The sequence below is a fragment of the Rattus rattus genome, chromosome 7 (assembly GCF_011064425.1).
Source record: "Rattus rattus isolate New Zealand chromosome 7, Rrattus_CSIRO_v1, whole genome shotgun sequence".
NCBI lineage: Eukaryota > Metazoa > Chordata > Mammalia > Rodentia > Muridae > Rattus > Rattus rattus.
Window position 1 is genome coordinate 101,203,754 of NC_046160.1, and position 27,663 is coordinate 101,231,416.

Here is a 27,663-nt window from a genome sequence, read left to right on the forward strand (position 1 = left end):
ATTCCCCTCTAGTAATAACTAATCACTTCCTATTTCTGATAAAGACACTGGGAAGCCCAGTGTTCAAGGTGAGTCACACCTCTTCATGAGAAAACTCTTGGGCTTGCCATCTCCTGGGCTCATGGTCTCCAGTCTTCTCAAGAGTTCAGCTAGAGGGACCTAGGTCACTAAACTGGTCTGTCTGTCCTATGCTCAAATCCTGGCTCTGACTGGGGTACTTGCACAACGTTGGATCCACCAAAGCTCTCAGTTTAAGGGACAGAGCCCAAACCACAGACACCTCCATCCAAGTGTGGGCTCCAATCTCAGGTCTGTTGGATCACCTCTGTCCCCAAACAGTAAGTAGTAATACACTACATACACATCCATGGAGTTAAAGTCATGCTCTACCATCCCATGATCTACTGAAAATGGTGATACAAACCCAAAACAAATAGATCCCCAAACTCCTCCAAAGCAAAAACAAAGAAATGAGGTGCTAGGGGATGGATCAGAGGGCATCCTTCCAGCAAATGTGAGGACAGGAGTTCAATCACCAGCACCACGCCACCTTGCACACACACACACACACACACACACACACACAGAGAGAGAGAGAGAGAGAGAGAGAGAGAGAGAGAGAGAGAGAGAGAGAGAGAGCGGAGTAGTCTAATCCCAGCACTGGGAGGCAGAGGCAGATGGATATCTATGAGATTCAGGACAGCCAGAGTTCTGAGAGAAACTCTGTCTCAAAATAAAAACAAAACAAACAAACAGAGTCCACTTGACTGTAACAGGAGCACGGAGAAGTTGAAAACTTGCAGGATTTCTGGGGCTCCGCTAGCCAGACAGTGAGCTCCAGGTATAGTGAGAGACTGTCTGAAAAAATTAGTTGGAGTAACTGAGGAAGAAACATCGAACAGTATTTTCTAAAAGTAGTCCAGGTGGGTCCTATGTTTGCCATGCAGAATGTTAGCTTTTTTGTCCTCTTTCAAATGTGAATGTTCTTTGGCCGCAACCAGGTTCCAGGCTCTGGGGGACACACTCCCTTTATCTTTCACTATCTTTGAGTCTCTTGTTTCCTCCGATGTACTCTAAGGGTTTGAGTGGCAAGCTCCCCACAAATCAGTGTCCTTGGTCTTCCGTCATGAACAGACTGTGGTCCTGTGGGCAGCCCCCTGTTGTGTGGAGTGCTCAGTCTGTGACTTGTAGAATTTATCCTGGGGGGCCTCTGCCTTGTTCCAACCAAGTCCCATGAGAGCATCTCTCACCCTCTCCTGAATGACCCTTGAGCACAACCTATTTGATTGTTCTCCATTTCTTTGTGCATTTCTGGTCCCTGCACTGCAGCAGGGAAGTGAGGCTTTAGGGCAGCCTGCAAAAAGCCTGTGTCCGGGGTTGGGGATTTAGCTCAGTGGTAGAGCACTTGCCTAGGAAGCGCAAGGCCCTGGGTTCCGTCCCCAGCTCCGAAAAAAAAGAAAAAAAAAAAAAAAAAGCCTGTGTCCGAATGACTTCGGAAGACCCAAGCGACAGCACAAAGGGACAGTACTTTCTTAGTGCACCTGGCGGGTGTACACCCTCCACTCCACCCCGCTTATGCTTCCTTTAAGTCCTCACTCAGGACCCTTCTTGCCTCTTCTCTTAACATCATCTGAGGCTAGGATAGTTCAAGTGTTCTCTAGTCAGGGCTGTCAATTAATGTCTTTAAAGAGCTAGCAGACTGGGCATGAGACCAGACACCATGACCATTAGCTGTATCCTTCCCTCAGCCCTGTGAAGGAGATGCTGTTTATTGTCTCATCTTACAGATGAGGAAATGCGAGGCGAGGAGGTTAGCTGACCAGTCACAGAGTCACGGAGTTTGACCTCAGTTCTGACCATCTGGCTCACTTTCCCCACTACCTCCCTCAAATGAACAGACCACAATTACCAGTCCAGAGTTTAGACTGAGCCAAGGTTACTGGGTCTGAGTCAGAGCTCGTACCTCCATAGAGCTCACTATGAATCTCTTCCGAACTTCTCAGTAGGGGCATCCAGTGAGTAGCTTGAAACAGGCCACAGAGGAAGAGTTCACACCATGGAAACTGGCAAATAAACTAGGGCTTAGTTTTGCCCCCACAGGAAATCTGTTAACTATTTACCTCCACTGGTTTCAGTACCCCTGGGGGAGCCCAGATAGCCAGGGTCCTAGTGAAGCTGGGCCTCAGCCTCTTCTCAGTGTCCAGGACCAGCAGGATACCAGGCAGATGCTTCAGTCAGACACGGCTGGGGCCGGAGGAGCTCCAAAGACTCTCTTTTGCACCAAGTCCTGCCTTGATTTTCTAACTGTGGATCATTAGGTAAGCAATGTAATCTCTCACAGGCACAGTGGAAACAATGAAGTATCTTCCTTAGGCCTTCAGCAGGACTAAATACCACATTTATCAAAATAATGTTAACTGGCCAGCTGGTAGCACATGCCTATAATCACAGCTCTTGGGAGGCAGAGGCAGGCTGATCTCTGAGTTTGAGGCCAGGCTGGTCTACAGAACAGGTTCCAGGACAGCCAGAGAAACCCTGTCTCAAACAAACAAACACACACACACACACACACACACACACACACACACACACACACACACACACACACACACCAAACAAAAACCCACCCCAAATCCAAAAAGACTAAAAAATAGATATTTGCAAAGCTATTGCCACTCACAATTTAGTCCCTTTCTGACTTGCCTGTCCCTGGCATCTACCTTCTGTAGATCCTGTGGGGAAGTGGGAGAAGCCATGAATGAATGAATGAATGAATGAATGAATGAATGAATGAATGAATGAACGAACAAAGCAAGCAGATGAAGTCTCAAGTGAATGTGTATTATCAAAAGGGACCTCAAGGTCTTAGACCCATGGGATGTGGCAAAGCCTTTCTCTGGTACCGGTGGGAATGTTGAGAGCTGTACAGAAACATGGACCCCAGGCTTCTCCTTCAGGATGTCTCTTCCGGCAGCCAGAAACTGTTCCCTTGCAGAGGCCTCTGACCAACACTAGCTAACTCCTCCCACGCTGTCTATCATGAGCTGCTGGGGCTCCAGGCAGGTCGCTGGGCATCTCCACCCTAACTCCCACGTCCCACCTGCTCTGGCTCTTCTGCATTCGAGTCTGGCGTTTCTTCATTCTTGCATCAATCACCCCAGCCAGGTTTTCAGGGCCGTGCTCTGCAGGACAGGGTGCATCCTCTGCAGCTGGTACTCTTGACAGAAGACCATGCCGGGATGGGGCCTCAGTTTAATTGGAATGGAAATTTGCAACCATGCTGGGCCACACTGCTACCTCAGAATTAGGGGAGAAAATGGTTCCCTTGTTTCTTTCTATTCTGTCTGGGAAAGTTAAACAAGAAAGAGTAGGCTCAGCCCGCTACCGGTTTCAGCCTGAGGAATGGGAACAGCAGCCACTGTCTCTCAAGCTGGCACATGCTCAGGAGGCCAACATTGCCCTGGACCGGCTCTGCCTGGCGAGAGCCTCAGCTGGGATGAGAATGGCCCGGCTGTGAGATGCCATGCCACTTCTTGCCATCTAGACATTTTTGTCAAGGACAAGTCAGATCCAATTAAGCACAAGAACAATGTAGTGTTGAAAACAAGAGCTATTTATTACAAAAGTAATGGTTTCTGATTATCGCTGGAAACTTAAAAAGAGAGAGAGACCAAGTGTGGTGGGCCAAGATTGGCTGCGTTAGGCTGCCTGATGCATCTTCCTCCTCACCAGCCAGCAGAGGCACCACATCTCCGCCAGTTCCCAAGGGCTGCAGCCCACATGCAAAGCAGCACCCTAGAGCCCACTGCCCCTCCAAATACCTTCCAAATAGAATCCAAGCACTTAGTGATGTGACCAAGTGGCCTTTTTCCCATATTAGCATCGGTCAGTTTGGGTATGGAAGGAGAGGGAGGGGGGGCACCTTTTCCCCATACTTCGAAATAAGAGACCCTTCTGTCCTCAGTGTGACATTAAGGAGAGGGACATGTATGTAGGAGCCCACTGAACTCTCCTACCTACTCTGGCTCTAAAGGCTGCCCCCTGGTTATTCCAGGGTTCCTTCCTCTAACAGTGCCTCCAGAAATAAGGCACAAGAGAAAATTAGCCACCTGTTAGATGTCCCATGGGCTGCCTTGTTAAAAGCCAAGGATAGATTCCTGTATCCCCTCTCCCGGAGAATCTACCCACTTGGTGTCCCCCACTGGACTCAGAAGAAACCAGCCCTGCCTGGGCCTGCAGGCAAGGGTTGGGGAGGGCACTGGGAGCAAAGCTCCCCAGTCCCTGCCAGAAATGCAATTAAGCAGGCGGCCCAGACTTTGTGCACAAGCCATACTTCCTGTTGGGGAGTGGGGGAAGGAGGGGAGTCAAAAGGGCTGTAGCCCTGGGCAAAGACGGTCAGTGGGTCTCAGATCTAATTAGCTACCCTGCCTTGCTCTTGACAGGGCTACATTTCCTCTATTAACACTAATGATGCTCCAGCTGAACGTCCAAGCATAGCCCAGAAGCTTCCTTCTCCACCACTCTGTAGGTAGCACAGCCTGTCCCTGAGACCAATTTCTAGTCTCCGTGGCAACCACCTCCTGAAGATGCTTTAAAGAACTCTGACCCTGTCAGAGCCATTGAGAGCTACAGTTGAGAAAAGGGGGACTGTGGCAAATTCATCATTAAGCCTTGAAATATCGAAATCCTCTGGGATAAAATATTTTGTTTTGAACTGAAAGGAAGGAGGCAGACTAAAGGACTGGACTTAGGTTGATTTAGTTCTGACAAAATGTTTACTCCCTTTAGGCAAGGAAATAGAGGAACAGCTCTGAGCTTAAGTGGTAGACAGTAGAAGCTGTCATGCATTTTCAGGTGCTCTGGGTCTCTGGGGAAAAGACATGATAAGGCAGAGCCAGAAATTTAGGGAAATGACCAGGAAGCAAAGAAGGGTGTGATCAGGGAGCGTGAAGACAGGAATGCCAAGCAAGGAGCAGGAGCAGGAGCAGGAGAGCAGGAGAGCAGGAGAGCAGGAGAGCAGGAGAGCAGGAGAGCAGGAGAGCAGGAGAGCAGGAGGGAGAGCAGGGAGAGCAGGAGGCAGGAGCAGGAGAGCAGGAGAGCAGGAGAGCAGGAGAGCAGGAGAGCAGGAGAGCAGGAGAGCAGGAGAGCAGGAGGCAGGAGAGCAGGAGGCAGGAGGCAGGAGAGCAGGAGAGCAGGAGAGGAGGCAGGAGAGCAGGAGAGCAGGAGAGCAGGAGAGCAGGGGAGGCAGGAGAGCAGGAGAGCAGGAGAGCAGGAGAGCAGGAGAGCAGGAGAGCAGGAGAGCAGGAGAGAAGGAGAGAAGGAGGAGAGCAGGAGGAGAGCAGGAGAGCAGGAGAGCAGGAGAGCAGGAGAGCAGGAGAGCAGGAGAGCAGGAGAGCAGGAGGAGAGCAGGAGAGCAGGAGAGCAGGAGAGCAGGAGAGCAGGAGAGCAGGAGAGCAGGAGAGCAGGAGAGCAGGAGAGCAGGAGAGCAGGAGCAGGAGCCAGTCAGGTTGAGCCCCTCTTACTTCAGCATCCCAGTAGACGCTTAGTCCCACAGGGCTTTGCTCTGACTCAGCTGTCTGTAAGCCAGCAGGGCTTGGTCCTCAGAACCAGGCAGATGCAGATAAAAGGGGACGGACAGTGAGAAACGGACACTGGCACATAGCAGCCAAGGTGTGGGTTCCACCCACCCAGTTCACAGAACAGGGAACCAAAAAATCTAAGGAAGGTCAACCATAGGCTGACAGGTTCTCTGCCAACTTGTGCCCTGGAACCCAGTGCACTGCACACACTCCAGGCAGCGCTGTATCCATAGACGATACAGTGGCAGTATCGGAAGGCCAGCCCTGAAGCTCAGGGTGATTTGCTAGCCTCACTGGAAGCAGTGAGAAGGGTAGCAGGTTTAACCATCCCACCTGTTGTGCCTTTGTAACACCATGAGGGGTGGGGTGGCACTCTCAATCTTCCTGAAGATTAGAAAAATTCTTATGGATCTTATAAGCCTAAATGAAACCAAATCCAATGTGAAAAGAACCAGAGAATATCCTGTTAGCCTTGGACCATTCTTGGAATTTATGACACTTGGCTACCACAGTTACATGGTCTACACACTCCAAAGGGATTGGGCATATGTACCCTTGACACTCACGCCGGCTTTCCTTGTGTTTCACAGGAACTGGCACCAAGCAGTGCTGTAGGTCAAGAGCCCCATGTAGGTGCTATAGACAGGGCTGTGGCTCTTTTTAGTATTTAGTGAAATCCACGTCATTTCCCAGAGTTTGGTCCTGGGGGCAGCAGAATGCTTTGGGCTTCTCAGGCAGCGCCCTTGAAGCTGGAAGGGCCCAGGGTCAGGCTTCATAGCTGGGTGTCCCTGGACAATACCTGGATCCAGGCTGGGGTCCTGGCAGTGGCCTCAAAAGTCCCATGATTCCAGCCACCTCAGTCCTGCCATTGGACTCTCAGGTTCCTGGGCTAGGGGACCAACCATCCCATAAGCCAGAGGGTGAAAGAGGTAGAAGCTATGAGAGTGAGAGAAAGGTGGTCAGCATCTCTGAACTGTACCAAAGAGCTCTAACTATAAGTCCCTGTGTTGGGCCCATCACATAGGCTCCTCCAACATAACCCAGTCTGTGCATCCATCTATCCATCCATCCCAGTATACCGTGACATTACTGTCTGAATGACCAGGAAGGGACGGGCTTTCCCCAGCAGACCTAATAGAAGTAACCTTTTAGAGGTCTGGCCCTGGGATGTGTAGCTCAGAGTGCCAACACGTAAATTCAACCCTTTCACAGGCATGTGCTCATGGGCCACAGGCCCCAGCACAGGGGCCAAGGACTCTTGACAGGGGCTCTGAGACTTGCCAGAAGGCAGAGAAAGGAGGACTTTACAAATATCAGTCTATGTGCAGCAATTCTGAGTCACATCCCTATATCCACAGCCCTATGCTTCCCACCCTCCCCCTCCCCCTACTGGCAGCTGTTTTAGGAAGGAGCCACTGTAAGTTGAAAGCATCTTCTAGGTATGCTAGGCGGGTATCAAAGCTAGGAGAAAGTGGACTGAGGCCCTTGCTATCCTACCTGACTGCACATTAGGGTCACCTTGGCCCAACTGATTCAGAACTCTCAGGGACGTGGCCCATCCATGAGAAGACCTTAAGTACACCCTGGGAGGGTACCTAGAGATCAAGCTAGAGGGTCATATAAGGGGATACATACCTGTAGGCAGTTGCCAGAAGCAGGCTCAGGATTCCCACCATATGTATTCTCCTACCCAGGGGAGAAGAGGCCAAGGCCCAGGCACAGAACCGCAGAAGAGTATCCCATAGGATACCTATGGAGAGCAGGGGACATGTTGCAGACTATCAGGACAGCCCTTGGGGATCCTCCAGGAAGGAGGCACCACAGCAGAGAGCAGAGGTCTGCCTCAGGCCAGTCTCTCAGCAGCCTCGTCTCCTTTCCCATTTGCCTCCCTCTGCATCACCTCCCCAGGGCAGGTAGGCAGAGTGCTAACCTGTCAACATGCTGGAAAAGAGCATGGCTGGGAAGTAGTGGTGGAAGTAGAGGATGCGGCCCATCAGGAAGAAAGGGAAGTAATGGAGCATCCATCCCAGGAGCAGCTGGCCACCTCCTTGCAGCAGCACCTTGGTCAGCCCTGTGCAGCCCAATCAGTACAACCCAATGAGGAGGCAGTGGATGCAGGGCCTGGGCTCCAGCTGAGCTCTACCGTTTCTTGGTTTGTGACTCTGAATATGTCACATCATATCACTGGGCCTTCCTTTCCTCACATGGGACTACCCATTGCCATGGCAACTAAAAGAGGAGTCGCTGTCTCCAGATTCCCTGGTCAGTACCCAGTTAGCAGGGATGCCAACAGGAGCCACAACAGCTGTGGGCCTCTGGCACAGACACACGCCACAGACACTCACTTCCCTGTCTCCACTTCCCACTTATTTGCTGTCAGAGACATTCCCTCATGGCAAGGTCAGAAAGGAGGCTGGGAGGGGAGGGTCTGGAGCGAAGACTGTTCAGACAGGGTGCTGGCAATGGCAGAGGGTCTGTGGGGTGTCTAGATGTCATCTATGTATGCCTCAGCACCAAGGCAACACAGAAGGCAACCACTCCGAGGCCCCACTAGAGGACAGGGCCATGGAACAAGGGGGCAGGTGAGGAAAGGGACACTCCTCTGGATACAGTGTGGAAGCGAAGGCTCTGAAGGCTCAGCTGGGGTTGAGCCTTAGCTCACCACTGGCTGTGTGTTGTGTGACAAGCTCTTTGTCTCACTGTGCTTGGTCTCCTAATACATAGAAACGGGGGAATCTGCTCTGCTCAGGCTACCAGAAAGAATACAAAATGTTGAGTCCAGTGTAAAGCACCTCTTGGCTATGGGCTTTCAAAGCAAAGGAGAGGAAGCGTGTGCAGTGGGAGAGGTAGGGGAAGTCCCACAGCAGGCAGATCTTCCCCAGAGTCCAGGCCCAAGCCAGATGAAAGGAGAAAACAGGAAAAGCCCAGGGCCCTGACCTTGCAACTCTGCAGGTAGCTGTATCCCTCTCTGCATGGCAATGGCAATGGTGCTGCCCGTGAGGAGGTAGAGGACAATGCTCACCAGGTTGAGCCACCAGACCACCTGTATAGAAGAAGAGCTGTGGATAAGAGGACACCAGCTTCTGCAGGCTCAGGCTGGACCTAAGCACTCAGAACTGGGATACTCACAGGGTTGCCGAGCAGATAGACTCGGAAGTCCGTGTCATTGGCCCCTGAGAAGCGTAGGCCCTGTGGAGCAAAGACACGCTGCTGATCCAAGACTCAGCTTATCCCCAACCAGTCCCACTCAAGGGGAAGGACCATTACACACATTACTCATCTTTTATAGCCCTGCAGCCTGGACAGAAGGGTCAGACTGAGCACTCTACATCAATTCCCTGGGAAGTAGGAGTCAAACTCAGATGGAAAACAGAGTGTGCGTCTTTCTGTGAGTCCTCCTGAGGCTTCCTTCCCCTGGCCATATACACTCCAGCCCACAGATTCAACACTCTTTCTTGGTGCTATTTCCTGGAAGAGCTCAAGAATTGGGCCCTACCTGATAATTGATAGGCCAGTGCCAGGGTTTGGATGTAAACTCATTGTCCTTAGGTTTGAGGCCATTGTTTCCCTGTAAAAAGGCAGCAAAGAAAAGCCAGTCAAGAAAGGGCATCTAACCAGCCAATATGAGCACAAGGCATAATGATCTGACTTCCAGCCAAGCACCAAGAGAAACCCCAGTGATTCCCCTCCCTGGCACAGAGCAATCAGGTTTCCATTTGCAGTCACTGTCTACCTGCCTTACTGTAATGCCTGCCTTAATTCTTCAGACAAACAAGCCTGCACTCCACCACAACAGCCTACTTGGCTAAGACCAGTGTCAAGGTGTGTGTAGGAGGATAAAGTCAGTACTTAACTTCAAACAAAAGAACAGAAAAGCTTACTTTAGCCTAGTTTTTCATTACCGTTTACCTGGAGAAGGCTTTTAGATTATTGTTTTTCTAAATGCCCTCTGTAATATGTTAATAGAAAAGCTATATTATATAACTGTTTATGGAATGTATAAATATCTGTAAGAGCTAAGAATTTTGTTTGTTTTTATTTTTTCCCCTCCAAGAATATGTATTTTGAGGAGAGAAATCATTCCCAGTACTCAATTTAGTCTGAAGGACTTGGGACCAGTCAAGAATATGCAGTGATTTGTCTCACATAGCAAAACTGGGCCTTAACTAAAATAGGAAGAAACAGAGTTAGGATTCTGGACACTGCTCCCAGGCCTGAGCCATCCTCAACACCAACAAAGACTAGGAAGTTAGCTGCTGTGTAGATCAGGTTTCATAGCTTTGCCTCCGCTGACATTTGGGGCTGGACAATTTTGTTGTGGGGTTGTCCTGTGTTTAGCACTTGATATTTATTCCCTGCAAGGCCAGTAAAGCACCCATGCTTCAGTTTTCAGCTCTGCTAGCAAAAAAAAAAAAAAAAAAAAAAAAAAAAAATCTGCATACATTGCTAGATATCCCCAGAGAGGCAAAAAACTACCCTCAACTGAGGGCTACTGGTTTGTCCAAAAACGATCTAGAAGGTCTTATTTAATGGCCTGCTACCAAGGAGCCTGACTAGTTCAACAAAGGAAGAGCTTGAGTATAGTTTAGTTTCTCAGTATGGCAATGGGTTGCTCTTAAAAGTAGGCGGAGGTGTGTGTCCCCAAAAGGACAGCTGCAAATCCCCTGAATCACTGTCCTAGTCATTGTTCTATTGCTGCGAAAATGCACCATGACCATAGCAACTCTTCCAAAAGAAAACGTTTCATTGGGGGCTTGCTAGGTTTCAGGGATTTAGTCTGTCATCACCATGGCAGGGAGCATAGCAGCATGCATGGCACTGGAGCAATAGCTGAGAGCTACATCCTCATCTGAAGGCTGAGAGGCAGACAGGAAAAGGGAAGGAAGGAAGGAAGGAAGGAAGGAAGGAAGGAAGAAGGAACGGAGGGAGGGAGGGAGGGAGGAAGAAGAGTATACCAAGGCCTGGCACGGGCTTTTAAATTCTCAAAGCCCTTAGACTAGGCAATAGTGGTGCATGCCTTTAATCTGAAGGCAGAAGCAGGTGGATTCCTGAGTTTGAGGCCAGCTTGGTCTATAGAATGAGTTCCAGGATGGCCCCAGTGACATACTTCCAACAAGGCCACACCTCTGAATCCTTTTAATCCTTAATCCTTTCAAATAGTGCCACTCTCTGGTGACTAAGCAAGCAAACCTGGGTGTGTATGGGGCCATTCTTATTCAAACCTCCACAATCACTATGGCTATCCAAAGGGCCTTAGAATGGGGAATGGATTGTTCTGGTCCTGGGAGTAACTGATGAGGGAAACCAACCAATTAAAACCAGCCCAATTCAGTCCAAAATCAGGCACTCAGTAGGTTATGGGAATCCTATTCACTTAGCCATCTTAAGAGAAATCCAGCATCTCTACAAATCAAGACATTAAAGGAGGCAGATTCTTACCCAACATGGTGTGTGTATAAAAACTAAATCTAGATGGTTCATTCCACCTCACTTTACCAGGCCATGAGCTTACTCCATTCGGGTCTCAACTTACAGACAGACAGACAGACAGACATGGATGCAACATATACACCAGTATCTGTGTGTCTAGAGTCTGGATTTATTTATATTCATTCATTCATTCATTCATTCATTCATTCTCTCTCTCTCTCCCTCTCTCCTCTCTCTCTCTCCTCTCTCTCTCTCTCTCTCCCCTCTTCTCTCTCTCTCTCTCTCTCTCTCTCTCTCTCTCTCTCTCTCTCTCTCTCTCTCTCTCTCTCTCAATTCCGTAAACTAAGAGCTCTTATACACATCCTTCCCTTTGTCTCTACCTTTTGGCAAAACAAGGAATGAAATTCTACACTTACTTTAGCCTTAAAATTCTACTCATACCCAGACTAATTCTCTGAGTGACAGTCATATATTCAAAAGAGCTATGTCATCAGGTCACAGTGACAGCTACAAGCACAGCGTGAGAGAAGAAGTGACCCAGAGATTGTTTAATGTCAACTTATCACCTTCCAATGTGCAAAACTGACAAATAACTGGATTTTAAAGTTTAATTTGATGGAGTAAGTCAACTATGTTTTCTGAGGGCTGCTTAGATAATCACTTCCAGGTAGGTCTACTTGACAGTAGCTCAGAAAGGGACACTAATAACTGCCACAGCTCTTTGCAGTTCTGTGGGTGGCTGACAGCTCACTACTTCTGTGGCCTGAGACATGTGGTCTGATCATCATTTCTGTAGGACTCAGGTTCCTACAGCAAGAGCAAGGGGTCTTCCACCAGACATCAACTGCAGCAATGTCTCCTCCATTTACACAAGCAAACTCCATCTCCATTTGAAGATTTCTTCTCTCAACTTACTTTAGACGTTTGATGCTATGATGGCTGCCAACTACTATTAACAGTGAGTATTAGAAATCTTTTTTTTTTTTTTTTTTTTTTTTTTGGCCCTGGGGGCCCAACCCAGGGCCTTGTGCTCGCTAGGCGAGCACTCTACCGCTGAGCTAAATCCCCAACCCCGAGTATTAGAAATCTTAAACGAGAATGAGCCATGCCTCCCAAGTAGCCTTAGCCCAGGAATGGGCTTGTGGTTAAGACTGTAAGATGCATATGAACATCCCCAGAGTAGCTTCTCATCCCAACTGACATCATGAGGGTGTCATGAGATGCAATGTGTGACTTTCAGGAGCACTGCCAATCAGAGTTAGGAGTGTCATGGTAACTGACGCTGACCCTGAGAGCCCACCTTTGAAGCCTGGATTTACTTTACGTATAGCTGTGTATGCTCTTTAAAAAGTTCCTTGGGTTCCTCGTCTGTAAAGGGGAATGACAGTAATCTTCCCAGGACTGTAAGGAGGACAGACACACAGACACTGTAAATGTGCTCTTGCTGGTCCGTGGGAATGTCTGTAGGATTATCTTGATTATTAATGGGTGCAGGAGGGCTCAGTACACCATGGGTGGTATCATTCCTAGACAGGTGGTCCCATCTGAAAAAGCTGAGTATATGCTGACCTGTGAGCCAGTTAGGCTCTGGGGATCCTCTTGTACTGTGGCTGTGAAGTGCACTCCATGGTCAGAAGTAGTGCTATGTGAAATAGCAAGCAGATCTGATTTTCAAGTTTCTGCCTCCTTTCTCCCAGTGATAGACTGTAACCTAGGAGACTGTAAATGAAATAAACCCTCCTTTCCCCTAATTTGCTTGTGATGGTTTGGATGAAAATGCCCCCCATAGGCTCATAAGGAGTGACACTATTAGCAGGTGTGGTTTTGTTGAAGTAGGTGTGGCCTTGATGGAGAAAGTGTGTCACTGAGTGAACTTTGAGGTTTTAGATACTTAAACCAGGCCCAATGTCACTTGCTGTTCCTGCTCCCTGCCAATCCAGATGTTAGGCCTCTTGGCTCCTTCTCCAGCACCATGTCTGCCTGCATGCTGCCATGCTTCCTGCTATGATGATAACGATACAGCTCTGAACCTGTAAGCCAGTCCCAGTTACCATGGTCACAGTGTCTCTTCACAGCACTAAAACCTAATCAAGACAAAGGTTTTATCAGGGTTTTGTCACAGCACTAGAAGTGAAGCTACAGCTCAGGAACCACTGCATCAATATCCTCAGCAAATCACCACTCCATCCTGGGATCCTAGAAACCCTCATAAAGATGTGGTAAACCCGTGGGTTAAACACTTTCGAATCCCCACAACAGGGCAGGGATCTACACCATGACTACTGCTCTGTGCTCTAAATCTGTGGGTGCCCAAGGGCTTCTCTAAGAACTTTAGGTTTGCATTTAGAAGGAATAAAAAGGGGCTGCAGTACCCGGATCATGACCATGTGGGACTCCAGCAAGATCTCAGGAAAACTGGGCTGCAGCACATCCAGGCTGATGTTTGGCACTAGGGGGGAAATGACAAGAGAAAGGCTTTGCTACATCATCCCTTCAGTGCCCACACTCTCACCACACAGGCACCTTACACTACAGAGACAAGTGCAGTCCTCCCAGAAAGCTGAGGCAGGGAGGAGGAGGGAGGGAAGGAGGAGGGAAGGAGGAGGAAGGAGGGAGGGAGGGTCATTCATGGAGCTTACATTGAGCACTCATTAGGTAATCTGAGGACTTCAGAGGAACAGACAGGACCTCCTTGGTGCTCGGACAGCTCTTGGCTACATCACCCATCACTGTGGCACTAACCCAGAAGCTGGCCTCCTGTTAGTATGAGACTAGGAGCCAGATTTATCTCATTCACCAATATATCCACAGGACCCATGTGGTTCTTGACATATTTAATAAGGAATTGTTCAATCAATCAATCCACTGTTTGTCTAGATCAGGTACTAAGAAGAATGGAGTGGCAAGTATGGAGAAATCAAACACAAGCTGGGGTGAGGTGGGGTGAGGGAAAATGAATCCAAAGACTGTTGGAGCTGAAGCTAACACCAAAGTGGGAATATCAGAGGAGCCCAGAAGCAGAGATTTGGGATCGGTGTGGTTGTGGCCTTCTGTGAAGGGTCTGCTGTTATAGGGAGAGGAAATACTTGGCACAGGTCAACTGGACTCATCTGCAACAAGCACAGAAGGTATGGGGTCACCCATGATGCAGGGACAACCTGGGAGGCTAAAACAGCCTTGTAGGAGGTCACTAGTAGTGTGTTTTCTATGACAAAGCCAGCCAGGGCAGTGGTCTCAACTCACGTTTGGGATTGATATGTTCTTCTATGTTCCAAATGGAGTTACTGGTTTCTTTTAAGTACGGATTACAAGTAACTTCCAACTGCTCCCAGCCCCTGCCAGAAAAATAGTCACAGATGTTCTAGAAGGTTTGGAATGCCCCCAAGTATAGCAATGTCCCCCACTCTTAGATCTGTGGGACTTCTCTGTAAATCAGTGGCCATTATTCTTTTAACCTCACACTTTCATAATCTACAACCAGCTTACCAGTGACTTAGCATATATTATTTCCACTTTACGAAAAGACACAGGCCTAGAGTTTTAGCCTCAAGGCAGGCATACAGATGTCCAACTGTCAAGGTAAGATGCTAAGCTGAGCTGGCGTTCTGTGCACCATAAAGTTCCTGACGCCCTTTCTTCTTCCACTTACTACCAAATAAGGAAGAGTGAAGGGAGCATTCACCGCTGGGTAGCTGAAGCCTCTGGTATACCCTGTGTGGTGTGAAAAGCTGGCTCAGAATATCTGGACCCCAGAGACTTACCACTTAGGCAGAATCTTTCCTGAAGATCCCAGGACACAACCTGTAACCAAATGGATGAAGCGAATTCGACTTCTCAGTACCTTGATCCGGTTCCCAAATTTTCTATTTACAACTTCAATCCTCCAGAAGTCATTTGAGTCCCCTGTCCCATTCTGCCACATAAACCAAGAGAACATTACCAAAGTCAGACGATGTTAGAGACAAAGTGTTACAAAGGAAAATGGCCACCCTTTCAAATGCCACCATGTTTCAAAGGTTAAACAACCTCAAAGACTGATGTAGGAAAGTGAAGGAGAAAGCCCTGGAAATAGCCCAACAGAGTGACATTAACTGGGAACTCCATATCATAAAAGGACAGGGTATGAATCTGGGAGGGAGTCTAAATGCTAACTTTATAGTGTTAAGTTCTAGACAGCTGATTTTTCCTTTAAATCATACTCAAGACCTCACTCTAAGCCAGTAAGAAGATCTGGGCCATTTATGTTCACTGTTTTGCACATCTGGATTCTCTCACCCAAGCCACGTAGGTCTGACCCAGGTGTTGCACCTGGAAATTAAGGTAGTTGCATTTAACTCTTCTCAAGAGAAGCCCATGGGTAAACAGATGAAGACTTCAGAGTCTTGGCTTTAGTACAATATGGGCTCAGGAAATACAAAGAATTTTAGGGAGTTCACTTTATGAAATCCACTCTTTAATGATGCCTCAGAGGCCTTGGTAGACAGAATGATGTGTCTGTCTCAACAGCTTCCACCAGCTGTTCTGCTTCAGTTACTCTCAGGACACAAGCTCCCACAGAGCTCTTTCTCTATTAATTGCATGTCCCTGAGATAGCAAAATGCAAAGCTATGCTGATTACAGCCCTCTGTATGTCAGGAACAAGAGCTGTAAAATACAACCAGGAAGACTTTAGGATCTAGAAAAGGATAGGATCACCTAGGTCTTTTTCCAGTTTGTTATCATCGTGTGCACGCACGAGTACATGACCAGGAAGGGGAGGAGCATGTCACGGTACACAGGTGGCCATCAAATGGCAATTTTACAGAGTTGTTTCTCTCCTTCCACTGCTATGTGGGTTCCAGAGATTGAACTCAGGTCAGCAGGCTTGCAAGCAAGTGCCTTTACCTACTGAGCTATCTTGCCAGCCTGCCAGTGTGAGATTTAAGAGATCCACATATTCATATCTGAGATTATTAGGTACTAGACTATATAAAGTATATAGTTACTCTGCAAGAAGAGGGATAGAGACAAAAAAAGAATTTATAGGCTGCTTTTCTTCTAGGAAACTGAGCTAAACAGTTGTGGAATGTTAAAGAAGTCAATGTGCAGTCCAGGCATGACGGCATAGAACTTTAATCCCAGCACCTGAGAGACAGTGGCAGGGGATCTCTGTGAGTTTAAGGCCAGCCTGGTCAACACAGCAAGTTTCAGGCCAGCCAAGGCTACATAGTGAGATAATGTCTCAAAAAACAAAACAAAACAAAACACAACCACAACAACAAAAGAGACTATCTTATGTCCAGCCTCCAAATTCTCTTAGAACATTCTATAATTCTGGGGAGAATGTATCCTACTACATGGCCCTGAACCAAGCCTCCAACTTTTTACATATGCCCTGTTCACACTCCAGTTTCCTACTTACTATGCCATAGCCAGTGACCTGATAGTGCTTCCGGGTCAGGGGAGCCTCATGATAGTGACTGTGCAGGTTCCGAGTAGTTCTAGAAGTTGGAGAAGAGAAGAGCCATTACTGAAGGAAAGAGATGTGCATGCTGTTTCTTTTCTTAAGAACACGCAGTCATTTGTTAGCATTAGCGAAAGTTAGACTCTGAACTGTCAATCCCAGCACACAGGGAGACGGGGCATCTGGTCAGTTATGGGAAACAGTCTGAGGACTGGGGAAGAAAGGAGCTCCAAGTGAGTGGGGAGCACTGGACGGGGCACTGTGCGCCATGCAGGCCAGGGGTGGGGCACCGGCAACACTCACACATTTCTAGCCTGGAAACTTTAGCTTTCCCTGACTAAGGAGGGGGGTCTGCAGACAGGAGACTAGAACTTGGAATGGACATGCTTGAGTCAGGCAATCTTCCCCAGTCCCACTTACTTTCTATTCTCACTAACTTCTTTTTAAGTGGGGATTTGCAAGGAATGAGAAGGGATTTAATTTGATTTTGATGTACTTAGCTTTTTATAACAACTCTTGCTTTTATCCATAAGTAAAAAATGTTCATGACACACTTTTGGGAAATTTATAAAAAATTAGGTATGATTATTCTAATTTATTAAGGACAAGACCAGATTTATTTAATAGTAGGAATCTAAAGTATCTAAAATCCAACTGACTAGAAAAGCATACCAGTTCTACACACATACACACATTCATTCATTCTCTCTCTCTCTCTCTCTCTCTCTCTCTCTCTCTCTCTCTCTCTCTCTCTTCTCAAGTCTTTTATCTGATAACTGCAGTATATAATTCTTTCGAGGCTGTTTCTGCTAACAACTGCTTTTGTCTGGTTTTGGTCATTGTGCCTTTTCCTTGAGTAATACATCTTTGTGCATTATTCACTACTGTTGAAAACTACTTATAGGAATGGAGTCCAATATCTTTCCAAAACCAAGGTTAATTCTTGCATTTTGCCAGGCACCCATGAGACATTACCAGTCTGTGCTCACTCATGTTTACTTAAACTCATGGCTTAAAACTGCTGAGCCCTCCTAGGTGACATGAATATGAGCTGCAGACCCAGGGAAAGATCAATTCTAAGTTTCTTCTCGGGAACTAGGGTTCCCTACACAACCAACAGCCTGCTCCTACAAAGTCACTTTTTCTAGGGGTGAATGAGTGAAGCAGATCTTCTGGGTTCCAAGCCTTAGAGAAGGATCACTTAATACTAAACATGTCACTTTGGAGGAACCTAGAAGCTTGACTTAAAAACTCCTCTTGGAGACAGGCAGTGGTGATGTACTTTTAATCCCAGCACTTGGGAGCCAGAGGCAGGTGGATCTCTGTGAGTTGGAGGCCAGCCTGGTCTACAGAGAGAGTTCCAGGACAGCCAGGACAACATGGAGAAACCCCGTCTTGAGGAAAAACAAAACAATACAAAACAAAACAAAACAAAACAGAAACACCCTTAAGACCATGGGGCTGATGCAGAAGAAACTTGAAGTAGTAAAATCAACGCTATAAAGGATTTACTAATAAATTTGTTTAGGAAATATTAAGCTACACAAAGTAGAATTTAGCCAAAGAAGCACTGTGATGGGAAGATTAGCAGTGTACTGATCAGACTTGTTAGAAATGGAAAAAATCTGTACCATAATAGAAGTTTAGAGCTGCTGAGAAAGTTTCTGCCCATTTTTATTCACCAAGACTGACCTCCAATTAGTCTCTACTCCCAAAACAAAAAGTTAGAGTCCTGACTTTAGGCCCTTCTCCATATCAAAGAAGAGACCTCTCATAAGGAGCTCAAGGTCACAAGATTAAGTCTCTGTGCTCTTGTCAGAAAAAACATAACCCTGCCAGGTGGGCAGGGTGACAGGGTAACAATTACTGGGAAAGAACAACACTGGCGTATTTAAGAAGCATTCTGGTAACAGTTTTACTGTGGAAATCTCCCATCTGACCAAGTGTCCAGAATTAAACTCTCAGCTCTGTTTAAATTGTTCAGAATGTGACCTGAAGTCGGGACCTAACAGAGATTTAAGGTGATAGCATATGTGGAATGAAAATTATTGAAATCTTCCATTCAAGGCCGGGCCCTCTTTGAGCACGAGCTAGAGCCTGACAAATGCTATTAAAGAGTCTCCTTCATCAGTCTCTAGATGTACAGAGTGGTTTTTCACTGGCAACTTATATTATTTCTATAACAGGATGAGGGAAAACATGGCCTCAGGACTTCACTTATTCTCTGGATCTCCTCTTTCACTTGGATTTTGGCCTAGTAACTCTAGTATCTTGTCAGTTTTTTCCACGATTTTTACAAGTTTTGTATCATCTTGGTGTTTCCATTCATTTCAATGAACACACAGTGACACAGACTATTATGCCAGTCTCAGAAACAGAAATTTACATTTCCTTAAAGTATCTACCAAAGATGCAGCTTTGGGCTATCAAACTACCCTTTCCTTGGTGAGGGGTAGGGGCTGGGGATTAGGGTAGGGGTGAGAGCTAAAGTTATGTTTTATGTTTAAATTACTGGGTTGAAGAGATCTATAAAACAAAAATGTCTAACCTGTAAGTCCCACTTGCCCTAGGACAGATAACCTCCTGGAATGCTGGGCGGGGATTGAGGAGGCTGTTGTTCATGTAAGATAACAAACTATATGTTCTCGCTCCTGTAAACAAGGTTTGCCCCAACTGCACAAGATTGCTTGATCACAAGTAGGTGGGAGGTACGTTGGCTGGAAGTACATCAGGATGCATGCTTACCATGGATTGGACAAAGGTGGGAAGTATATATGTGGCCTTGTGGATTTGGCTTTATAAGCATTGGACTAACATCATTTGAGGCCATTCTCTGGGAATCCTAGGTGTGGACCTGGCCACTGTCCATTGTCCTGGCCAGTATTTAATAAAGCTTGCTTCAAATTTGGCTCAAAGATTGTGGTAGTGGTCTTATTCTCATGCAGCGGGATTAACAGGAGAAGGCTCACTGAAAGGAATTCACAGAGGTCAATGCTCCTCAAAGTCAAAATCAGCAGGCAAAGGCTAGCTTAGTACTCATTCACATGCCATGTATGGAGTTCTTCCTCCACACATCAACTTGGTTCCATTACTAGAGCCCCAGCCCACTGCCCTACCATACAATTCCAACAAGAGCAAGATCACTTACTCTTTGTGTTCTAGTCGTATGATGTCCCCATGTCTGACAAACTCCACTGGGAAGGAAGGGTCTAGAGGATCTGCCAAAAAGAAATCAGTGTGGGTACCAAGTGAGTCACTCACATTCTAGGCTAGTGACAACTGAGGCCCCCTTGGATATGCGCTGTCAGTACTAACAGTGTGCTACAGGACTAAAGGGTGAGGTTCTCCAGTACCTCAGAGGATTGGGGTGTCCCAGAAGTAATGCCTAAAAGACACTTACAGGAGTAGGGAAATCTGACACCTGAATAGGCAGGATAAAGGAACACATGTGAAAGAATCATACTTGCTTCAACACTGGCAAATGACTTGTGCAGCAAAGCATCTGTGTAAAAGATGTGGGAACAAACGGGCCTGTGAGTATGTGGTCCGATGAACCACCATGCCAGGCCAGCAATGGAATCTTTGCCTGACAGGCACTGAAGCCTTTACTAGAATTTCAGATGGGAGGCTAAATAATGAACATTTCCTTTGGGGGTAATAAATACAGTCTTCACAAAATAAAACCATGCAATTGTCCAGCTCCTCTCAAAATCAAATTTTATCTTGCTAATAGACTTCCTAAGCATGAAATGAAAAACAACATTAACAATGAAATGCTGAAAGAAAATGACTCCTTTCTGAGCATCTACAAGTCAAAACTGGTTGTGATCTAGAAAGGCAGCTGCATAGAAAAGTAGCTGGCAGCTATCATGGCTAGGCAGAAGGCATCCTTGTAAAATTCTGTCACAAACAGTGAGATGCCAAGACTATAAACAAATCAAGGTCAGGAAAGCTAAATTTGTTAACGCAAATTTCTGGCTCTGTTGAGATTCACCTGCACAGACACCGTTGCTATGCTGCCTTGTAAACAAGGAAGGAAGTTTTATTTTGTGTGGATTGGAGAGAGGGGCCTTTACTTCTAATAAGAGCACTAAATTTCAGACAACAAAGTTCCCAGGAAACCTTAGCTGCTTAGATGAAATGCAGTATCTTAGCTTAGACGCTACAATGGAGACCAGGCAAGTTCAACGAACTTAGAAGTAACAGTCAGTCTCCCTCAAACTTCATCATGACAGACCTTAGTTTGGCCTGTTGTATCAAAAGCACAATCAACAGGAGCATCATGGACTCACTCAAGGGGCCAGTTTGCACTAGTGAGCATGTAAATAAGTCAGCAGGAGAGCCAGTTATATGGTGGTTTAGCTTGAAGCAACAGTATGAAGAGATGGCAAGGGAAAAAAAGGAGATGTAGATGAACGGCTGGAACCACTCTTCCAGATTTGGAGCCACTGGCTAGTGCCAGCTCAGGCAGGTGGTATTTTCTGGCAGTCACAAGAAATGCCTGGGGTTCAGGACATTGCCAGTGAGGAAGGGCTCAGGTGATAATTGCCCTCTGCTTACAGATACAACACAAAGCACTGTCCACAGGTAGCTAGTTGCCTTCCAAGGAAAGGAAGACCCTAATGTACCTCTCGTTTAATCCTAAAACTAAAGAGCCCAGAGAGGAAGAGGGAGAGGGAGAGAGAAAAGGAGAGGGAGAGGGGTAGAGAGGGACAGGGACAGGGAGCAAGCACTACAGGCACAGGGCTGGCAGACACTTGGATTATCAACTAATTGAGCCAGTCCAGGGTCCAAAAAGAACAGCACTCTATCATATCAGGACTACAGCTGGGGTATTCACGGTTTGGAAATCTAAGCAACTCTCAGGTACTCTCAGTTAGGGATCCTGGGATGAGCTTACAAAACCTCTTCCTGGATGAGATCCGAGTCCTGACCCTGATCCGTTTGTCTCATCCTCTACACTTTCAACTATGCTTGGAGCACAGCAGGAGCTCAACAATGTTCAGGATTGCCAGAGGTCAGTGAAGATGTCAAAGGTGTTCAGGAACCCAGCATCAGGAGAAAAATGAGGGACTCAGTGAAGAGCAGCACAGGATCTCAGTCTCTGCCATGTTACCTGTGTTGGAATTGTATTTCTTGATAATCCACAGGTTGTTGTAGTCCTTATGCAAATAGGTGGTAACCTAAGTGGAGGGCAGAAGGAGAGAGGCGGTATCATGATCAGCACAGCTGGACATGCACACTCCCTGGCTAACTAACACCACCTGATCATCTTTCAGGACCACCCAGCTACCAACCCAGGAGGCCACATTTCCCAGTGGGGCTCAGAAGCGGCACTCCCGAATAAGTTTTTCTCCATTTTTCAGAATTTTGAGGCCCTACCCTTTAAGAACTTTTCAATTTCTTTTTCTTTCTTTTGGTATGTTGTCAATAAAGTTTCAGCTGTCTTAAAGGAGGACTGTTACACCGTGTGTTAACAGTCCCCAGCACAGAAGCAGTAGATTTAGCCTATTTAAATAGGGCTGGAGAGTTGGTTCAGAGGTTAGAGCACTGGCCATTCTTCCAGAGGACCAGGTTCAATTCCCCTAGCGCCCACATGTCAGCACACACCCACCTGTAATGAATAAATCACTAAAAAAAAAAAAAAAAAAAAGAGCCATGGGCTGGAAAGACAACTCAATTGACAGGATCTTGCTGCACGGACATGAGAATCTGAGTTTGATACCAACATGCATGTAAAAATAAAACTAAACAAAACGCCAGTGTTCTCAGAACCCTATTACTGAGATAAGACAATACCTGGGCTGGCCAGGCAGTTTTACTAAACCAGTGAGTTCCAGGTTCAGTGGGAGACACTTTCTCAAAAATTAAGGTGGAGAGTGATTATGGAAAGTGTCTGATATTGACATCTGGCTACACATACACATACACATCTGTATGCCCACATCGCAATCCCATGCATACTTAGGAAAAAGACAAAGCTATTACTTTTCCTAATACGTTGGTAAGCAACACTAAAATGCTCCATAAATATCTTATGCTACAGTTTTAATCCATACCCATAACTGACTTATAAAAAAACTGTGTGTACACTCGTGAATGTCTATAATGTAGTGATTGGTCTAACAGCAAAAACTTAGACATAACATAAATAACTATTAAGAGGACTAGTTAACATGATACTGTATACATGGAATAGAATATTATACACTGGTCAAAATGTTTTGGAGCATTTAAAAGGAGCATGCCAAAACGCTCATGAATGCTCACGCTCAAAGCGGCTATATCCATCAGTGGCACTATTCTGAGCACCAGGCAAGTCCTGCCCTGCTCGGTCATCCCCACGGCTCTGTGCTACAGGTGCTATTATTTCCCCGCAATGTTACAAAGAAGTAGGCAAGGTCATTTGTTCAAGATGACGCAGCTTATAGTGTGGGGAGTTAGGATTCCAAGCAGGGCAGCTAACTCCAGTGCTCCCAAGAGGAGAGACAAAAATATACAATTATGCCAGGCATGTAAATATAGAAACAACAGAAATACAAGCACTTTTTCTGAGTTTTTCTTTTAACTTCAATTGGACACAACATGACTAATTTACTTTTTTAAAAAAGTTGGGAACTAGCACGTATGGGAAATCACTCTCTGTGTGTGATATGGTGATATAGTTATATATATGGTTATATTTGAGTTATTTGAGTGAAATTTGCTTTGTTTCTCAGAAAAAAGAAACAGTGATTAAGAGCACATAAAAGCTAAAACATTTTGGCTCACACACTTATGAAACACAGCAAGACGGAGCCTATTCACTGGGACTTGTTCAAAGATGTCAGTGACCTGTGGTCCTGTGCACACACAGAGGGAATGCTTTCTGTTCTTCTAAGAGAAGTAGCAAAATTCCCCCAGGGGAAAACTGTTTCTTTATCATAAGTATAGTCCCTCCCCATCCCCACAGAGATGTTTGTTTCTGTGGGTGGACTTTTTATACAGCTCTCCTAGGAACTCAGATACCTAATTATAGTAGAATCTTACCAAAATAACTGAAAAATGCAGATCTTCTGGGATTATAGCTTTTCTTTCCTTTTTTTAAAAATACTTTTCTAAACTTTTCGATTTTATAGGCATTAACTGTCTTAAAACATTTTAGAACTGAGACCTGAAGTTTATGGCGGAGGGTAACTAGAAGGCATTTAGTCCAATCACCTCACTTCCCAACTGAGGAGCCAGCCCGAGGGAGTCAGAGCCTGAGACTTTGCCCCAGACCCGATGTCCTTTCTGCCTATACAGGACCACAGTCCGCTTCACACTGCACTCAGGGTCCATGCATGCAGCCCCCGCGAAACAGTGTCTTCCAAAACTTGACTTTCCTCTCCTTTCGCACAGTGTGCCCACAGACCTGTCACTTTACTGTCCCACATGACACCTGTAGCCAGGCATCCTCATGGCATGGCCCTTGTGCCTTTCTGTGCTGGCTACACATTAGCATGACCTAAAGGCTTCAAACCCAAGTAAACAGTGTTTGGGACCCACCCTGGGTCAACTAATCTCTGAAGGAGAGTCTGCAAGTGTTAAAGCTCAGTTAAGTTTACAGTGCAGCCAGGACTGAGAACACTGGGCCACAGGTAGGTGGAGAACCAAGCATGAGAAAATAATGCTGCATCCAATACCTGGGACAACTCCCTAGTGACTGAATGGAAATGATGCCCGAGCACTTGAGGGAGGAAAACCTGGCAAAATGCAGCTCACCGTCATTCTGTACGGGAAACCTCACTGACGAGCATCTTAGATGAACAGCTCGGCCCCCAGCCTCCGTCTCCTCACTGCTCCATCACCTCTTACACCACTGCATCCGAGACATCTGCCCTTCCCTCTCCATCAAAGCCAGGGTGGGAGTCACAGGCAAATGGATCTGCTGCCCACCTCCTCCTTTCAGACCTCACTCTGCCCTCCTCCCTGTCTTCTCTAACTTCCCCAGTCACTCCTTCATTCTCAGTTTCCTCTAGTTCCACTCTGAGCAGCCTTAAACACTCTCTTAAATGTAGGGTTCCCTCACTGGCCCTTTCTCCCTGCTGCATTCCTGCACAATACCACCCACCCACCCTTTTATGGCACATGTCTCTTCTGAGACAAGCCCCAAACCTAGTATACACACACACACACACACACACACACACACACACACACACACACACACACACACACACACACACACACTTCTCCATTCCTTCCCATTTCTGATCATGATTAAATCACATTATCACACAGATTACTTCTGCATCTTGACTGTAATCACACAGTTCTTCCCAGCCTCCTCCTATTACCCGACAGGCCCTACTGTGACGCCTCAGAAGTGTTCCCTGAGTCAGTCCTGGCCCCTAAGCCCTTTGCTTCCATGCAAACTGTACCTCCTCCAAACCCATCACATTCCTGCTAGTATTCTTTCTAAAATTATATCCAATCATTTCTCAGCATGTAATCACTTTCATGCCTCCCCAGAACAGAGTCAAATCCACTCTCACAGAGCTCAGTGTGGCCCCAGCAACCTTCCTTCTCAGGCACCCTCCACCATAGCCACATGAACATCCCTAATGTGGAGCCTTTCATATGCACCCTTTATACACTTTCTCTCATTCTAGCTTCTTAATAATCCTGTCATGGAGAGAAACATTATTTATTTTCCCATATGTTCAGGTGACTAAATCACAGAGTGATTCAGAAATTTGTACAAAGTCAAAGCTGTATGGATCAAGCCCACGGAACCTAGTCTGGGTCCAGGTCTGTAGTGGAACTGCTCCTCTTCTCATCACTTTCCAGGCCAGGAGCTTCCAAGGTACACAAGAGTTCCAGGGTCAGGCAAAAGGATGGGAGAGGCAAACCCCCATAATCCCTTATTAAAAAAGGGCTCCCCAGAGGCAGGCAGAAATGGTAAGAAAGCCTCTGGTAAAGGGGGGAAAGGCACCAATCTGGGGGGTGGGAGTAAATCATGAGATAGACAGGAACCCCTGAGCAAAAACCTAAAGAAACTGAGGTTAGCCAAAGAAAGGAAGGAGCAAGAAAAATACTTCAGTCAATAGAAAATGGGTGAACCAAGGATGACAAGCAAGAAAGTGAATGACAGGTTCAGTGTGGCTGCAACTACACTTGACACGGCTACTCACCTGCTGCTGGCGCGCACCAATGCCCTCAGGGTAGAGGTGCCTGTGGGAGTGAAGGTAGCCAATGGCCATCCGGAGGTTCTTCACAGTGATTACAGAGCCATATGCCAAGTCTGGGAGAAAAGAGACATCAGACAGATACAAGATGATCCTGCCTGAGGAATAGGGAGGATTGGGGAGTGGATGCTGCAAGCCATAAGCCTCATAATCCTCTTAGAGACATCATGGGGCCCAGGCCAGCCTAAGGCTGAAGTCCCTTCTCATTCCAATGGGAACAGCTCAAGAGGAAGTTGGCATTCACACTGTGCCTAGCCCCACCCCCACCACAGAGCTCTCTGCTTCAGACTCCACCCTCTCTTGCACACTGCTCTTCCACAGCTCTTCTCAGTCCTCTCTTGTATGTTCCTCTTCCCAGTCTCTGTATAGTCACTACCACAGCATCAATTGTCCGAAACATCTCCTAAGCTCCCTGAACAAATTTCAGTCCAAGCTCCCTCTCTAAGGACTAATGCCATATGCTGCCCCTCCAAACCAGTTTCTAGTTCTCATCCCTTTCAGTCTGCGGGGCCCACTGTGTTCCTGGCACTAGATTTAGAAGAGTGAAAGGCCACCCTGCAGTCAGGGCCTCGGTGCCATCTCTTTTCCCCCCTTGCCTGGTCTCTCTTGGGTATGCTCTTAGCTGTCCCTGATCCTTAGGTGTGACCCTAAAATGACTTCCAGTGGATGCCCCTACTATCCTAGATATCCTATACTTTCTTCCAGCCACACTAACTCCACAATACACAGCATTCCTATCTGCCTGCCTGCTCAGAAACTTCTACATTGTCTCCAATACCTTAAGTATCTCAAACCCTCATCATCTGGGTTCCAAGTCTCTTCCTAATTTAAGATTTTGGACTCAGCACATAACCTGGGCCTTGAGTTTTACCCTGCCCTTGGCTTTGACCATGCCATCCCTTCTGCCTAATATGACTTCTCATTCCTCAATACCTACTGACCTCTACTTATCCATCCAGGTCCAACAAACCTTTATGTATGCATATGCATGTATGTGGAATCCCCGTGAACTGACTAATGCCCTAGCACTGACTAATCATGTGCTTTAATCCCCAGTACTGGATTCCATCCCCATAGTTTCTTTCTTTGAGACAATCTATGAAGCCCTTGCTGTCCTGGGACTCACTATGTAGATCAGGATGACCTCAAACTCAGAGCTCTGCCTGGTATGAGACACTACACCTGGCTCTATATTTCCCTTTAATGTACTTAACACAGGAATGGATGTCCTTCACACCAGACTATCCCCGGGAGGTGAACACCTAATTACTACCTGCGAGTATATACATAATTATATAGCTATACATGCACACGACTGTTAGAACAGTGGTGGCAGCCTACAACTACCCCTACAAACTCTGTGACCACATTCAGAATGGCTTCTTACAGAGCTGGCTTTGACAACTACAAAGACGTTCTTTTCTATACTACAGTAACCAGTTGGGTATTTGTACATTAATGCTACAGTCTACTATATATAGGCAAACTAACCAAACAAACAAACAAACCCACCCAAAAAACAAAACCCAAGTTTCAGACTTGGCTTTTCCAGTTCAACTCCCAGGAAAGCCCTGTGCCAGCACACTCACGTTCAGGGATAGAAGCATTGTGAAGGCTGTTCCCTGAAAGCCGGGCTTGAAAGGCAGAACTGAAGAAGCCATCACCAGGACCACTGTGCAGAAAGGAGAAGCACAAGAGTCAAGAAAGTAAAAGCTGCCATTTCCAGCCAGATGGTGGGAGTGCACACCCTTAATCCCAACACTCAGGAGGCAGAGGCAGGAGGAACTCTGTGAGTTCAAGGTCAGCCTCGTCTACAAATCAAGTCCCAAGTCAGCCAAGGCTACACAGAGAAATCCTGCCTTGAAAAACAAAACAAAACAAACAAACAAAGCTGCCGTTTCTCTGAAGCCCTTAGTTACTATAAAAGGCGATGTGAAAATGTGAAGGACAGGGTGATTTCATGAAACAAGCAAGGACAATGGCGTTGGAGAAACCACAGTCT

At 46.7% G+C, this 27,663-nt stretch overlaps 1 protein-coding gene across 1 annotated transcript in view; it reads right to left on the reverse strand.

Annotated features, from left to right (window-relative positions):
- Positions 1-6,043: 6,043 nt before the first annotated feature.
- The window catches only part of Pomt2 (protein O-mannosyltransferase 2), a 38,882-nt gene continuing 17,262 nt past the window's right edge, over positions 6,044-27,663 (reverse strand). Inside the window, exons 8-21 of the mRNA XM_032908209.1 lie at positions 27,251-27,333; positions 25,608-25,717; positions 21,569-21,635; positions 19,601-19,670; positions 16,411-16,489; positions 14,771-14,922; positions 14,253-14,344; positions 13,382-13,458; positions 9,076-9,147; positions 8,709-8,768; positions 8,517-8,622; positions 7,510-7,650; positions 7,215-7,329; positions 6,044-6,515 (exon numbers count right to left, since the gene is read on the reverse strand). Of these exons, the coding sequence (XP_032764100.1) occupies positions 6,410-6,515; positions 7,215-7,329; positions 7,510-7,650; positions 8,517-8,622; positions 8,709-8,768; positions 9,076-9,147; positions 13,382-13,458; positions 14,253-14,344; positions 14,771-14,922; positions 16,411-16,489; positions 19,601-19,670; positions 21,569-21,635; positions 25,608-25,717; positions 27,251-27,333 (1,330 nt within the window). The 3' untranslated portion in view covers positions 6,044-6,409. The remainder of the gene's footprint in view (positions 6,516-7,214; positions 7,330-7,509; positions 7,651-8,516; positions 8,623-8,708; positions 8,769-9,075; positions 9,148-13,381; positions 13,459-14,252; positions 14,345-14,770; positions 14,923-16,410; positions 16,490-19,600; positions 19,671-21,568; positions 21,636-25,607; positions 25,718-27,250; positions 27,334-27,663) is intronic.